Source organism: Drosophila virilis, chromosome 2 (assembly GCF_030788295.1).
Source record: "Drosophila virilis strain 15010-1051.87 chromosome 2, Dvir_AGI_RSII-ME, whole genome shotgun sequence".
In the NCBI taxonomy this organism is placed as follows: Eukaryota; Metazoa; Arthropoda; class Insecta; order Diptera; family Drosophilidae; genus Drosophila; species Drosophila virilis.
Genome location: NC_091544.1, coordinates 1,230,684 through 1,245,960, shown reverse-complemented (window position 1 = coordinate 1,245,960; position 15,277 = coordinate 1,230,684). Strand labels below are relative to the sequence as shown.

The following is a 15,277-nucleotide window of genomic DNA, read 5'->3' as shown; positions in this document are numbered from 1 at the left end:
AAGCGACAGGAGCCGGGCCAGAAATGGAAAGAGGAGCAGGAGACGGAGCTGGGAGCAGCAGCAGCAGCTGAACATAACCAATATGGTGTGCACATAATGAATTTATCAAATTAATCAAAATGGCGCTGCAAAAAGCGGAAGTTCTTGTTACTGTCCGCCTCTCCACCTCTCTCTGTGTGTGTGTGTGTGTGTTGGTGTATGTGTTTGTTTGCGTGTGTAATACAATTAAGCATCAGAGGGACTTGCGCAAAAATGGAGATTTAATAAAGCCATTTGGCTGATGGGCTTCAAGTGATAATCGCCAGTTAGCTAACACTAGAGATTGCGGTCAGGGTTGTCACCCAGTCGAATTATTAGAAATATAGTTCGAGCTACGTTTTTGAGTAATTTTTTAAATGTTTCTTTTTGTTTGTGGTTTGGTTTCTGGATCAATTTATCATCTAAATCTGACAAAAAAAAAATATATATATATAGATATATATCGATAGATCAAATATCCCAAATAGACATAGATTGAAATTTCCAACTCCCATAACTCGGTCAAAACTTAACCAATTTTAAATTGGATTGGGTGCTGGTGCATGGCTTGGCCTCTTAAACAATTTGGCACTTAAATCTGGCAACGTTATTCCTGCTCAATATATATATCAAATATCCCAAATAGACATAGGTCAAAATTTCCCTCGCCCCAAATAGTTCGTCAAAACTTAAACGAATTTTATATGGCTTTTGATTTTTGTTTGTCTTGCAATACTATTCTCGTTCAAAATTCAAGTGAAAATCGTACCCTTAAATATCCTATATAGAGAAAGGACAACATATCCCATTCGCATAACCTGGTTAAATGTTATCCGATTTTCATAGGGCTTGGCTCTTTCTTCATGCTTTGGGCTATTCTGGGTTGAAATATAAGTAAAATATCCCATATGGGGATGAACTTCATTAAATATATTTTATTTATTGTCAATGGCTTGAGCAAATTTCCAAAAGCCTTTGGAATCATTTCTAATCTTAGCGAAGAGCTGACAACCCTGCTGGTAATTAAAATCCCGCCGGCGACTGACATCGGGATTGCGGGAGTATGTTTATGTTAGCCTGACGACGGGGAATGGTTGTGTTAATCGCATTGGTCGGATGTTTTAATGTTATGTAAATGACAGGGCCTAATGAACGCTCCACTCATTATCGTTAGCCAGGGAGTCGCTGCTCGGGCCTGTCCGGCGAGCCGGAGGTGGCCGCTACTTAAATGCTAATCCCAGACACTTTTGCTGCTACACTTCAGATCCCAGGACATAATCCAATTGGCCTGCTGCTGGCGACAAGGACGACCACAAGGCCCACCCATCCCCGCTCCACCCACACTGATTGATTTGTTTAATGTCGCCGCGGGGCAACAGGCCGGAGGCAGAGAGCTAGAACCGGAACGGGCGCTGTTAGTGACATCGTAAATAGTCGGGCGGGCCTACGGGCAACTCTTAATTTCATTAGCCGCGTATTTAAGGACCGAGGACCAGGCAAAATCAAACAGCAGGACGACCCTCAACTTAGCCGGACGATAATGTGCCAAATGTGGCGAATATAAAGGATTCCACGCAGGACGACGACATTGTTGAGCGGCTGCCTCGGCCTCGTCGCCGGCACCTCGCAAGCTGTGGCCAGGCGCGGGCAGCAGCCCCGGCTGACACCGAACAGCAACAGGCCGGGCCTACTGCTCCTACTCCTCCTCCTGCTGCACCCAATAACAACAACAACCGCACCTCAAGATGCTGCTGCTGCAACAGGGTCGACGACGCAGCACGCTGAGCTATCCCGTGGCGCTGCTCGTGGCGACCATGGCGCATACAACACAACTAATAGTATTCCAGCCTACAACAACAACAACAACAACATCATCAGCAACAACAACAGCGACAGCAATTCCAACTCCAACTCCACCGATCCGCTCGCCGATGGGGATGCTGAGCAGATGCTGCCACAGATTCCGTCGTATATACGCACAACCGCCATGTTCTTCTGCATAATCATCATGCTGCTGGGCGTCATCGGCAATGTGATGGTGAGTATTCGAATTTGATTGACCGGCTGAACGATTGACTGATTGACTGATTGAAGTTGAAATTAAATCATTCAACTTCTTTCATTCAAACTCGTTTTCAAAACTATTTTTACTGTAGCTGCAACTGTAGAGTTTTCATACTGACTGTTTTGATTGACTAACTGATTGACTAACTGCTTGACTGATTGAAGATGACTTATGAAGATGAAGACGATTATTCGTACAACTCAAACTTGACTGATTGTAGATGCAGTGAGGGTTTTACATTTGCTTCCACTCGAGCAGCGTAGAACCTCAAGTTCACAACATCTTTTGGGATGTTTGTTTTGATTGACTAACTGATTGACTGATTGAAGAAATAATAAATCGAACAGGGTCAGCTAATATTCTCCGCTTGCAGGTGCCCATCGTTATAGTGAAGACAAAAGATATGCGCAATTCCACAAACATTTTCCTAACCAATCTGAGCATTGCCGATTTGCTGGTGCTGCTCGTCTGCACGCCCACGGTCCTCGTCGAGGTGAACACACGCCCCGAGACATGGGTGCTGGGCCACGAGATGTGTAGGTGCCAAAACTCGGCAGCTGTTAACCGTATTAACTATTTCACTTGTACTACTCGCACGCAGGCAAGGCCGTGCCATTTGTGGAGCTGACCGTGGCGCATGCCAGCGTCCTGACCATATTGGCCATCTCCTTCGAGCGCTACTATGCCATCTGTGAGCCCCTGAAAGCCGGCTACGTGTGCACCAAGGCGCGCGCCATTCTCATCTGTGTTCTGGCCTGGGGCATTGCGGCGCTCTTTACGAGGTAAGTCTCCCTCTCTCTCCCTGTCTCTTTCTCTCACACTCGCTCGTGCTCTTTCTTTGTTTGGGCATTGAACTCGCCCGCCTCACACTCTGCTTCTTTATGCTTTAAGCGCTCGCATATTAAATTCGAATATTCGCTTTATTACTCTAGTATTTCTCGTAGTTACTTTTATCTATATCTTACGCTTGCTTCTGGTTATGGTATTTCTCGCTTTCCATTCTAGATCTGTTCATCTACATATATATATGCATATATATTCTATATTTATTTACTGTACTTTGTCTAATTCCATTTTTCGCCATTTTTGTTCTGTATTGGGTTCCTTTTACTCATTAATTATAAGATGTCAATCGCGCGCCATTTTTAATGTTTTTTTTGTATTTTGTTTTCCATTTGCCCATTTCCACAGTTTCCTTTGTCGTTATTATGTCCTTGCAGCGAGCCTTACGAATTTGTCGCTAATTATGTAACATATTGAAAGCAAACTATCAAAATGTTGTATAATATTAATTCTTGAAAAATTATTCTTAATATATATATTTTACGATATCAATCATCTATGTCCAATTAAGAAAACTTTGTCTAAATACCAAAACGTAAAGCTCTACCTCTTTAAGAGAGTTTTCTTAATTTTGTGGGGAATCAATTTTTTATTTCTTTATTCATTTATTGATGGTCGGCAAAAATGGGTGTCAAGGCAAGATTTCCAAAAATTAAAAATAAAATTGATTTTGTGGGAAATGAAGGAAGATTTCCCAAAATCTAAGAGATTTCCCTAAGAGTGTCTAGAAACCATATTTGGTATATCAAACAAATCCTCAAGATATTAAGAATCAAATCTCGAAATAGGAACCTAGCGAAATTATCAAATAATAAGGATTTCTTCTAAAAATAAATAATAATTAATGCAATGACTTTAATAATATCTGACAAGTCCGAGTCTGCAAGGGCATTAAATGTTCGGCTAGCCGAACCCTTCTTCCTTTTGGTGTTTGCTTCTGGCCTTTGTTTGACATCGACTTCTCCATTTACATGCATAGGCCATAAGCATTGGCCATTCCGACCTCCATTTCCACACATTCAACTGAGCCTGGTTTCGGTTGCTTCTGCTTCTTCTTCCTCTTGTTATCATTGTGGTGTTTGGGATGTTTTTTTTTTTTTTTTGTTTCTTGGGTCGTCCAGCCTGCCTCAACTTTTCTGGCTCTGTCCATTGTGCTCCTGTCCAGCTGTCATTATCGGCGCGCTGTCATCTTTAATAAGCATCAATGCGGACTATCATTCGAGAATTTACATTTACATTCCATTGACACTTTGGCGTCCCTTTTTCATTTCATTTCACAAATCCCACGCACAGCGTGTGGGCGTGGCAGCTTGTGCCCATTTTTGCCCATTAATTAGGCAAACCAAGAAGCTGTCAGAGAGCACACGCTCACGCCCACAATTGACTCGGGGAGAGGTGTTAGCACATAATTCAGACACATGCACAGCCTGTTGCCCTGATCTATAAAGTCTTTTTCTCTGTCTCTGTCCCCATCTCTCTCTGTCTCTCTTTCTACGTTCGTATATAACCTTAGACTCAGACACGCCCTTCAACGTGAATATGTTTGCTTTTAATCTCTCTCTCTTTCTCTCTCTCTCTCTCTCTTGCTCTCTCTCTCTCTCTCTCTCTCTCTCTCTCTCGTATAACCCCATACTGTGGGTGGCTGAGTACAAGCTGGTTGAATCAGTGTCTGTCCCTATCCGTATCTCTGTCTCCATCTCCATCTCCATATCTCTCTCTCTCTCCATCTCTCTTTCTCTACGCTCGTATATAACCCTAGACTGTTTCAGACACACCCTCACCACGTGCCTTTCTCTCTCTTTCTCCCCAACTCTCTCTCTCTCTCTCTTATAGCCCCATACTGTGGGTGGCTGAGTACAAGCTGGTCGAGTATATCGATGGATCCTCGGTACCAGTTTGCCTGACCCAAGCGATTGGCGTGTCGACGGTTGGTTTCTTTCTGATGACCATATCCGTGTTCTTCGTGCTGCCGTTTCTCATGCTGGTGGTGCTGTATGGCATCATTGCCCGGAACCTGGTCTCCAATCAGGGTGCCATGCTGCGCGCTCGCCCCACCAAGCCGGAGCTGAGTCTGAAGGCGCGCAAGCAGGTCGTCCTCATGCTGGGCGCCGTTGTGCTCTCATTTTTTGTCTGCCTACTGCCGTTTCGGGTGCTCACGCTGTGGATTATCCTGAGCACGGAGCAGACGCTGCACGACATGGGCCTGGTGCGCTATTATAGTTTGCTTTACTTTTGCCGCATCATGCTCTACCTCAACTCGGCCATGAATCCCATACTCTACAATCTGATGTCCACCAAGTTTCGCAAGGGTTTTGCTCGTCTCTGCCACGACGTCGCCCGCTTTCTATTGAAGCTTCTCACCCTGGGTCGCCGACGAGCCAATCCAGCTGATTCACGTGGACGCAGTGGCACCCTCTCCACGGGCACGGGCACCCAAACGAACTCCTCGAATGCCACGGCTGCCACCAACTCGAGCATTCTGTCGCGCAGCTCGAATCGTCGCGGCAGCGAGGATATCAGCCGCACACGGCTCAAGATCGAGCTGCAATTGCCGTGCGGCAGCGATCTGGAGGCGATGGCCATGCTCCAGAACTCCACGTTGCGCAGCAAGCGGCGGCAGAGCGACAGCCGGCTGCTCGGCGAGAAGAAACCGCGACGTCCCAAGCCGCAAATAAGTTTCGATGAGGCTGCCGTGGGACGAGCTCCGAAAGAGACTGTCATCCCGGCATGAAGCGGAAGCAAATCCAGGCTGGGGAGAAGAGAACGAGACTAGAAGTCGAGGAGAAAGCTGGAGAAGGAAGTACAACTATTCCGGAGAGAGGGAAGAGCAGCTGTGGTAAGAGTATAAACCGAAGGAGGAAACTGTAAAACTGGAGGAGAAGAAAAGACCAGGAGACGAGTAGGAGCCGGAGGAGGAAGTCGCTAGTGCCTGGCAGAGAAGGAGGAGGGGGAGGAGCCGTAGCAAAGGTGAAAACCGAAGAGGAAACTGTGAAGCTGGCAACGGAGGTGAAGAAGAGATCCGAGGACGAGTAGTAACTAAAGTGGCATTATGGCAGGAGGAGGAACCGTGGTAAGAGTACAAACCTAAGGAGGAAACTGTTAAGCTGCCATGAAGCGGAGGCAAATCGCATAATGACAGACCGAGCCGGAGTCAAGTCCAGGCAGAAAGGGAGAGAAGTCCGGGCAAAGCTGGAGGCAAGTCCAGGCAGAGGAGGAGGAGGAGGACGAGGAGAAGGAACACGAGATGGAAGCGGAACGGAATGAAAAATCATGTGTAACCCGTTTACACTTACGCTTCAGTTGATTGGAATGCGGCCTGTCCACAGTCTCAGCTGATCCTGGCCACGCCCGTAATCGATGCCATTCAGGCCGTTGACAAGACCCAAGCTCAAAATCCTTGGACATATCCGCACACAACCAAAAAACAATCAATTTTTCGGGCTATTAAACTCGAATGAATGTGCCAAAGATAAATAACAGCAGCGACAGCCAAAGCACCAAAAACAACTACAACTATTTGTGGGGAAGTGTGACAGGGGCAGGGGCGGGGGCGGGGGCGGGGTGTGCTCCATTAACTGGCATGTAAAGCACGGCAAATGGAAATGGCTTTATATGCGCTTTGGTGAGCCCATCAAGACGATGGATAAACATGATTTAGTTGTATTGAAATACATAGTTTATTTTGCTTCTCTCTCCGCTGCGCAGTTTCTTTCCGCAGAGTTTGTTATCGTTCGTTTGCCAAAATGGCGGCCAGCAGCAAAAAAAAGTGTTGCCTACTTTGCGGCGACCGAGTAAAAATCAAAACTAAAATGCATAGCTCGCATGTAACACACACACGCACACATACACACACACTCACACACATATTGATAAATATTTATATATATATATACATATATGCCCACGCACACATGTATTTACCTTGTATATCTACTTAGAGGCGCCCAATTTGTAAGTAAATAAACATTTTTGTATTACAACTCAAGACATTACCTTAATCAGATGCAAAGCGTTTTCTGTTTTGATTTTCGTTTCTGATAAGAATCTGGCAAACAATTGTAAATATGTTTGTATGCAGGCACAGTGAAAGCTCTGCGGACGAACAGCTGGAATTGGGTGAATGTTTAATTTAGCTGTTTTAATATTTTAATAACAAACTTTAAATTAACTTTGAAGAAAGTTGAGATTTCACTTTTTTTAAAAACATTTTTTGCAATGCTAAATTTGATAAGAATTTATATTTTGGGTTTTTTTGCAAGTTTAAAAAATCGTTTAAAAATCAGACACATTTTAATTAAACAAATTTAACTCGTGCGAGTCTATAGAGTTTTTTAAATTTTGCAAATTGTTATATTTTTGTTGAAATTTCGATAGTTTAACAAAGAATTTGGAATTTTTTGAATTTTTAAATTCCAGGCTATATATTTGACAACCGTACTATTCTAAAATGTACTTTATGTACTCGACATATTCACTTCCTTTTCATTTTATTTCTTGAAAAATAATCTCTTCAGCCAAAATGACCCTTAATAAAACCGCAACCACTTCAGCGAGCTTTCACTGTACCGTTAAGTAAAGTTATTTACATTGGTTTTTGTTTTTTTTTTTTTGAAAAGTTTCGACCGTAATACGACCTAGTTATTATCAGAAAAATATCTGTATATATGTGTATATTTATTTGTAGAGCAGACGTTTCCGTTTCCGTTCTGGTAATTTGATTAGGTTGAGTGCTGCTTCAATTGGAATAGTTTTTAAACATTGAACTCGATTTTTATTTATGATCAAACTTTGCAGACAAGCAACATTAAAAACTCATCTTTGTGTATTTCGTCTATATACGTTTGACTATAATTCTTGCAGTCCCATCATTGCCATCTCTAGCTACAGCGTGGAGCCATATGGGGACGGGACGGAGGCGCCAGTTTGCACCACGGCCGCGGATGGCTTTTGGCCCATCTTATATTTTGTGGGCACCATAACGCTCTTCTTCTTTCTGCCCTTTGGTATCCTGCTGCTGCTGTACGCCGCAATTGCGTACAAGCTGCTGCGCCCGAACAGTGCATTCCATAGGCCCACCTCGCCGCAGGGGCCGACACCGACGGCGGCGACGGCAGCCAGCAACAAGGGCAACAGCCATCAGCAGAGCAATGGGATGCGGCGGCATCGCAAGCAGGTGATCTTCATGCTGGTGGCGGTGGTCGCCAGCTTCTTTGTCTGCCTGCTGCCGTTCAGGGCATTCACGCTGTGGGTGATCACGGCCAGCAGCGAGGATGTGGAGCGTCTGGGCATTGCCGGCTACTACAATCTGTTGTACTTTTCGCGTTTCATGCTCTACCTCAACTCGGCCATGAATCCTATACTCTACAATCTGATGTCGTCCAAGTTTCGCAGCGGCTTCTGGCGGCTGCTGCTCAGCTGCTTGGGCCGCCGGCCGCATCATCATCGCCATCATCATCACTATCCCACGATCGCAGAGCGCAGTCTGCGGCAAACGCAGCGCAGGCAGGATCATGAGCCGACGGAGGCTGTGCCGGGCACAGACAATGCTCAGCGGCCGCGACGCACGCTGCGACGGGAGGCCACCTTTCTGATCAACTCCATATCGACCTCATCGGGCACCGAGCGCCACACCTCCTCCACCTGGCGCAGCAACAGCCTCTCCACGTCCCTTGGACTGGGCGAGCGGGAGCGTGATCGCGGCGCCCTTGGAGCTGCCATAATTGGCACAACGGCGGCGACAGTTACCACGGCCTGTCTGCAGGAGCGACGCGCCAGCAAAACCTGAGCACAGCAAAAAATGGTATTTAGTTGAATTCCGGCAGCACACACATTTAGTCCATAGTCATAGTTAATAGATGAAATTTTGTTGTAAAGACTGAAGTACCTCAGAAGAAGTCAATAAACGCTAGAAAAGATTCGTTTTTGGAAACCAAAGTAAAAAAAAAAATGCTGGCCTTTTTTGTGGCAAGGCAACCGAAAGGTTCGAGCTCCAAGTGAGAATATAAATATCGTAACTGTGTTATCTAAAGGTCCAGTACAACGGAGCATAAAGGTTCGAGTCCTAGGTCAATGTGTGAATGTGGTAGATGTCTAAGCTAAAGGCCCAGATATAGGCAATTAATAAACGAGACTCATTAGTCTTTTTTTGCTTATCTATTGCTAATATTTTTTATCTATTAGTAATATTATTCAAAGCCCAGGCTTATGTGTTAATATGTTAGATATCTCAGCTAAAGGTCCAGTCAGCTAGGCAACTAAGAAATGCGGTTCATTCGCCTGCTAATGTTTAAATGACGTAGCAATGTTTTTGCTTATCTATTGTTAACAATTTTCCATATATTAGTAATAAAATTGGAAGCCCACGCTTATGTATAAAAAGGTATATGTCCAAGCTAAAGGCCCAATCAGCTAGGCAACTGCAGGAGTAATTTTGTATGCTTATAATTTGTTAATCTTATTTGTAAGCAGAAAAATGTTGCTTGTTGCTCCGACCATAAACATGCGTGTGGCTTATGTTCAAGTAATTTTTATTAAACGTCTCTCATTATCTTATTACGATCATCAAAAATTACGCTATATTATGTGCCTAAACAAATCCTACGCGTTTTTCTCTTTTTCACTGAACGTTTTTCTCTTTAAATCTAAATAATGGGGGTTTCTCTTTTGATTTATATAATAATTACAATATGACAGACAGAAGTGAGACATGATTTGAAGAATGAAATTGTTTTATATATATATATATAATTCGGTTTGGTGCCGGATTTGAGTCTGGGCTATAATAAACGCAGTTTTTGTTTGGTTTTTATTTTTGTTTGTTTTTCATTTTCATTTTGTTTTTGTTTATGCATATAAGTATTAATAGTAATCGGTATCGGTATCGGTATCGCTATCGTTATCGCTATCGGTTCGCGCTGCTGTGGTAAGTAACTCTTAAGTTTAGATTAATTTAGATTAAGTTAATTACTACACCATTTTGTTGTTGTTTGCTTTGCACTACTTATGAACAGAACTATAGAAAAACAAAAGGAAAGTCAAAGGGGTACGAGTGAGGGGATAGGGGGGGTAGTACATATCAGTATATCCTGTGTGTTATATCTGTGTGTGTATGTGTGTGTCTGTGGCTGTTCACAAAGTTGAACTTGAATTGCGCGCGCTTTCGCAACGATCTTCTCATACTCTTTTCAATACGCATCATTATTGTTATTATATAATTCAATTGTTTTTTTTATAATTACGATTTGCTTGTTTTATTATTGTTGTGGATGTTTCTTTTCTTTTTTCATCTTTTGCTTTTGCCGTGTTTTTGTATCGTTTTAATTTATTATATTTAAATTTTGTTTAATTGTATAATAAAATAATGATTCACAATCAGAGTTATTCAGCAGCAACCAGATTTGGTGTTCTCCACTGGACGACCCTGATCGATTTTCACTTTGCTAGCATTATCGGTGGCGCTGGACGGCGGCCCGACGCGATTCTTAATCTCGGCCGCCATCGTCATAAATGCCTGCTCCACGTTGGTGGCGCTCTTGGCCGAAGTTTCAAGGAATGGAATGCCTAACTGATGTGCGTACTCCTGCAAATGCAAAGTTTGAATACATTAATTAAAGACAAAGCTATGATAAATATATATAATATTTCCCGGCTATACACTTTCACATATTTCTGGTTTGTTATAAAGGTTAATCTACCCATACAGTTTTGAGCGAGAGTGTAAAGTCCATCGCATTAAGTAAGATAATTTGAGATCAGTTATTTCCGTTCATTTTAGTCTCGAGATATGAAGCTTAACATTTGTTCATACTACCTTTGACCCACAGTTTTTATACAAGAGAAGTAAATATTGCACTAAGTGCAAAACATGTCTCAAACAAATTTTAACAAAAATCTTTAAAAATGAACTTAAAGCCAATCGAATGTTAAACAAGCGTTTCAAGTGTCGGCTTTCGCATGAATTAAAAGAAATGAATTAGAGGTCGATCGGACGATAAACAACTTAGTTAATCATTAATCGGACAGTGAGTCAGTCATATATGAAGAGTATATACAAAAAGAAATATACAAAAAAGTGGATGGTTCGCACGCACCGCAGCTGTTGTATGATCGACAACTTTCTTGGTGGTTAAATCACTTTTGTTGCCCACCAGCAACTTGTTAACATTTTCGCATGCATATCGCTCGATTTCCTCCAGCCATTGCTTGACATTATTGAAGGACTCCTGATCCGTGCAATCGTATACAACAATGATGCCATGCGCACCACGATAATATGATGATGTGATGGTACGGAAGCGCTCCTGTCCAGCAGTGTCCCACTACAAACAGAAACGGGACTTAGTATATATATGTATATATATCTCTCTCTCTCTTGACCGACAACCTACAATTTGCAATTTAATCGTTTTGCCATCCAATTCTATAGTTCTAATTTTCTGTAAAAGAGAAAAAAGCTTTGTTGAGTCACAGTTTTATGGCTAGATGATATGTTGGGCACTTACAAAGTCCACACCAATTGTGCTGATATAGCTCTCTGTATATGTATCATCGGCGAATCGGAGCAGCAAACAGGACTTTCCAACGCCAGAGTCGCCGATCAACAGCAGTTTGAAAAGATAATCGCTGTAAAACACAAAAAAAAAAAAAAACAGAACAAATGTGCGTATTACTCAAGGCATATTTCCACCAGCATATCGCGCTCTTAAAATGCGCGTCACGAATTTGTTTATCTTATCACGTACCCAGTCGAAACAACCTGCTAATACACATTGCTTGACATCTAATCTGGAAGGTCCCTTCTATGGGCCTAATGCTAATGCAGCTGCATATACAGTGTTAACTCGTTTGAACGAAACTTAAGGGAGGAATTTATTCGTTTATTATTTTACATATTTCTCTGCATAATTATGATCGGGGAATACTTCACAGTTTTCCTCCTTTCAAAAGTTCTTATTCGGCTTGTTAGCTAATGGAATCTAATTAGAACTTTAAAACTTAGCGAGAGCTTCGCCCAAGCAACTTTCACTGCATTATTTACGATTGATTAAGAGGAAGACTTCAAGCATTTCAAGTTCAATTGTAGTGAAAGAAAACATAAAACATAGATGGGAATTTGATTACGTAGCAGAGCAGCGGCAGCAGCAGAGAACAACACAACAACGACGCAGCGTTAAGCAGTCAAACAACAACAAAGTGTACGCCAGAGAGGGGGTTGAGGACGCTGAGCAGGTGACTCATCCGCCCCGCAAAATAGTAGCGCTGAGCTGAAGCCTAGGCAAGGGCTGACTGTCAGCAACATTCGCCGTTACTCAAAATCCAATCAGAGAGAACTTGGACTTCTCCAATTGCTGCACAATTAATGGAAAACATACATACACACATTTGTATACTATATACACATCATATAACCGTTATAGTTGTATCCAAATTTTTATACTTGTAAACGTACTAAAATCGTATGTTGTTTTTTTTTTAAATACTCGTTTAAAGGGTGTGGGGCTGCGGTGACTGCTAAAAAGTCGTCGTGGACGTCGCAAAAATGACGTCGCAGAAACGCAAAAGAATGAAAAAAAAAAAAGAGAAAAAGGTGACCAGTGCTGGGTTATGGAACGCGGATGAGTGCAAGGTTTTTCATTGTTCGAGTGAATATCTCAATTACGCGCAATTAATGCATGTGAACGACTTACTATTCTGGATTCATAGATGACATGTTTTTCGTTTTGGATTTTTGTTCAAGTTTGTATTATTTTTTTTTTTGCCACGAACGAAATATTCGATTTCGCTTGAGCTGCTCGTTAACTGGCGAGTCGTCTGACGGGTGTCTCTAATTTCGATTGGCGGCCTCTTGTTACGAAATAACGCGCACTGTGCACTTGTGTACTCCAAAATTGTTTATTTTTCTAACTTCTATTTGTATTTATTGCAACGAATTTAAGGGAAATTCGATAATTTCCACAAAATTCGACAGCCGAGAACGAGAACAATGGCGACTGAAAAAATGACGAAGTGGCATGTAGTGTGGTAGAGTGTCGTCAGTTGTGCCAGCGTAGTGTTGTTAAACGTAACGGCCAGGGCTGCATCAGCCACTGCTATCAGCAACCTCCGCTTTGTGGGCGGTAACCACCTACAAACGTACAAACATACATATGTATATATATGTACATCCGCCCGCTTGTTTGTATGTAGTATGTAGTTATTCACTTATCAGTAAAGCTTATTGGATTATTCTTTAATACTTGCATTTGCAATAATCTCTTATCATAAATTATTTGATTCTAAACACATCATTTAACATTTGAGAGTTGTTTTGCTTGCATATAGAACACATGTAGATAAATAGTACATAATATTATATGAGGATTCGATAAGCGGGCTATGGGGGAATGCATCATTTTAGTGGGTGGATGTGCCTGCGTTTCCACTATTCCAATGAGTTCAACGTTAGCAGCTGTTTGAGCACTTTTGTCTGTGAGGTTTCGCGTATCTCGCCAGCCAAGAACATCTCGTCGACCACACTGTACACTTTGTAGAAATTAAAGACGAGATCCAGCTCGCACACATTATGGAAGTACTCGTTTAGCACCTCAACAAAATTATGTATGGCCTCCAGATAGCACAGATTATTGTCGTTGACGTCCACGCAGATGCAAAAGTAAAGACCCGCATAGCGTCTGTACACAATTTTGAAATTACGAAACTGTGAAGTGCACAGCAGTTAGTATATGTATTGGGATATATATTTTCATGCTGCCCATATTACCTCTACAAAGTTGGTGTGCTTGGCATCGCGTACAGTGACTACGGCGTGCACTTCTTCAATTAATTTTTGTTTTTCGTCGTCATCAAAGTTCATATACCACTTGGCCAAGCGAGTTTTGCCCGCACGGTTTTGTATGAGTATAAATCGTATCTGAGAGGGTGATAAACAATATTATTTGTATTCAACGGGCTGGTAAACATTATGCTTACCATTTTACAGTATGTGTGTGGGTAATTACTTAAGTAATTACTCGGCTATTTACAATTTTCAGCTATGAACACAGCGAAAAAACTGATTATGAACAAATGTGTATCACTATTGCCAGGGCTGCAGCAGCTGGCGAACAGCTGTTAAGCGGATCAGTGTTGCACATTGTTCGAATGTACACGTCAGTTGGCAACGCCATTCTTGAATACGATTACGTTTTCACTTTTTTTGATATTTGTTTAGGCCCAACTTGAAGCTAGTCATTAACACCTCAATTACCAAAAAATGTTGACGTCGCGCTTGAACCTCTGGTCGCGCCTTCAGTCGATGCGCAAATGCAGCACCACAGCATTGGGCCAACAAAAACAGGCAGCCTTCAAAATCCACGATCCTTTGCAGGCGCACGCCCTCAAAGAGCAATGCATTCTGGTCGACGAGCACGACAAGGCCATCGGAGCTGCTAGCAAGGCCGACTGCCATCGTGTGCAGCCCGGAACGGGTGACGTGAAGCTGCATCGCGCCTTCAGTGTGTTTCTGTTCAACTCGAAGGGCGAGATGCTTGTACAAAGGCGCTCCGTGCACAAGGTGCGAGTTTCTGTGAACTCCAGCTAGATCATTTTGATATCAAGTGATTTTTTCATTGCAGATTACCTTTCCAGACACATATACGAATGCCTGCTGTAGTCATCCCTTGCATGACATTGAGCAGGAGCGACAGGAGTCAAATGCCCTGGGCATACGTTTAGCGGCTCAACGCCGTTTGAACTACGAACTGGGCATACCCCCAGATGAAATAAAGCCCGAGAACTTTAACTATTTAACGCGCATACACTATGCCGACGCAGGCGACGGTGTCTGGGGAGAACATGAGATTGACTATATACTCTTCCTGCAAAAGGATGTCACACTAAAGCCCAATGCCAATGAGGTCAGCGAGGTGCGCTACTTGAAACGCGACGAAATCGACGAAGCGATAGCCAAATTTAGTGCACCCTTGACCCCCTGGTTTGCTCTAATATTGCGTCATCGGCTCAAACAATGGTGGGACAATTTGCATAGACTAAAACAGTTCGAAGACTTGCAAAATATACAACGCTTCTGAGAACTCAAAGCACAATACACGATCGCAGACGCTGCAAGTTGTTGCAATCAAGCCAAAAATATCTATGTGAAATCTCAGTTTTGTTATAACTTTGCCAGCGAAGTGGACATTGCCAAAATCATAAAGTACTATACCATATCTTAAAGGCCTAGTCGATGTAGCCTCTTTCTTCTATCTAGTCTGTGCTTAAACTCTTTGCAGGCAGTTCATATGTCGATGCTATCATAGGTCAAGGGTTACTCAATGAATACTTTACTTTTAATAAGATTATCAATTGTAATCG

The 15,277-nt window shown here is 42.7% G+C and overlaps 4 protein-coding genes across 5 annotated transcripts; 2 read left to right on the top strand and 2 right to left on the bottom strand.

The window, feature by feature from the left end:
• The first annotated feature begins 1,586 nt into the window (after window positions 1-1,586).
• ETHR (ecdysis triggering hormone receptor) lies at window positions 1,587-8,855 on the top strand. Of its 2 annotated transcripts, none has more exons than XM_015169372.3 (4): window positions 1,587-2,056; window positions 2,457-2,619; window positions 2,685-2,865; window positions 7,787-8,855. In XM_015169372.3, exons 1-4 carry the CDS (start codon window positions 1,967-1,969, stop codon window positions 8,709-8,711), a joined length of 1,359 nt encoding a protein of 452 aa, XP_015024858.1. In that variant the 5' UTR covers window positions 1,587-1,966; the 3' UTR covers window positions 8,712-8,855. The 2 variants fall into 2 exon arrangements, with proteins under 2 accessions (XP_015024858.1, XP_002058475.1); XM_002058439.4 differs by lacking the exon at window positions 7,787-8,855 and adding an exon at window positions 4,760-6,457.
• A 581-nt stretch (window positions 8,856-9,436) lies between these two features.
• Rab1 (RAS oncogene family member Rab1) lies at window positions 9,437-12,756 on the bottom strand. The gene is made up of 5 exons (XM_002058437.4): window positions 12,613-12,756; window positions 11,428-11,548; window positions 11,314-11,361; window positions 11,017-11,244; window positions 9,437-10,505 (listed from the first exon to the last, which is right to left on the bottom strand). The coding sequence occupies exons 1-5, from the start codon at window positions 12,633-12,635 to the stop codon at window positions 10,308-10,310; spliced, it is 618 nt and encodes a 205-aa protein (XP_002058473.1). The 5' UTR covers window positions 12,636-12,756; the 3' UTR covers window positions 9,437-10,307.
• Window positions 12,613-14,046, bottom strand: AP-2sigma (adaptor protein complex 2, sigma subunit). The gene is made up of 3 exons (XM_002058436.4): window positions 13,895-14,046; window positions 13,686-13,835; window positions 12,613-13,622 (listed from the first exon to the last, which is right to left on the bottom strand). Exons 1-3 carry the CDS (start codon window positions 13,895-13,897, stop codon window positions 13,347-13,349), a joined length of 429 nt encoding a protein of 142 aa, XP_002058472.1. The 5' UTR covers window positions 13,898-14,046; the 3' UTR covers window positions 12,613-13,346.
• Window positions 14,047-14,081: 35 nt separating this feature from the next.
• Idi (Isopentenyl-diphosphate delta isomerase) lies at window positions 14,082-15,139 on the top strand. Its single transcript, XM_002058435.4, has 2 exons — window positions 14,082-14,477; window positions 14,539-15,139. Exons 1-2 carry the CDS (start codon window positions 14,178-14,180, stop codon window positions 14,992-14,994), a joined length of 756 nt encoding a protein of 251 aa, XP_002058471.1. The 5' UTR covers window positions 14,082-14,177; the 3' UTR covers window positions 14,995-15,139.
• The last annotated feature ends 138 nt before the right edge of the window (window positions 15,140-15,277 follow it).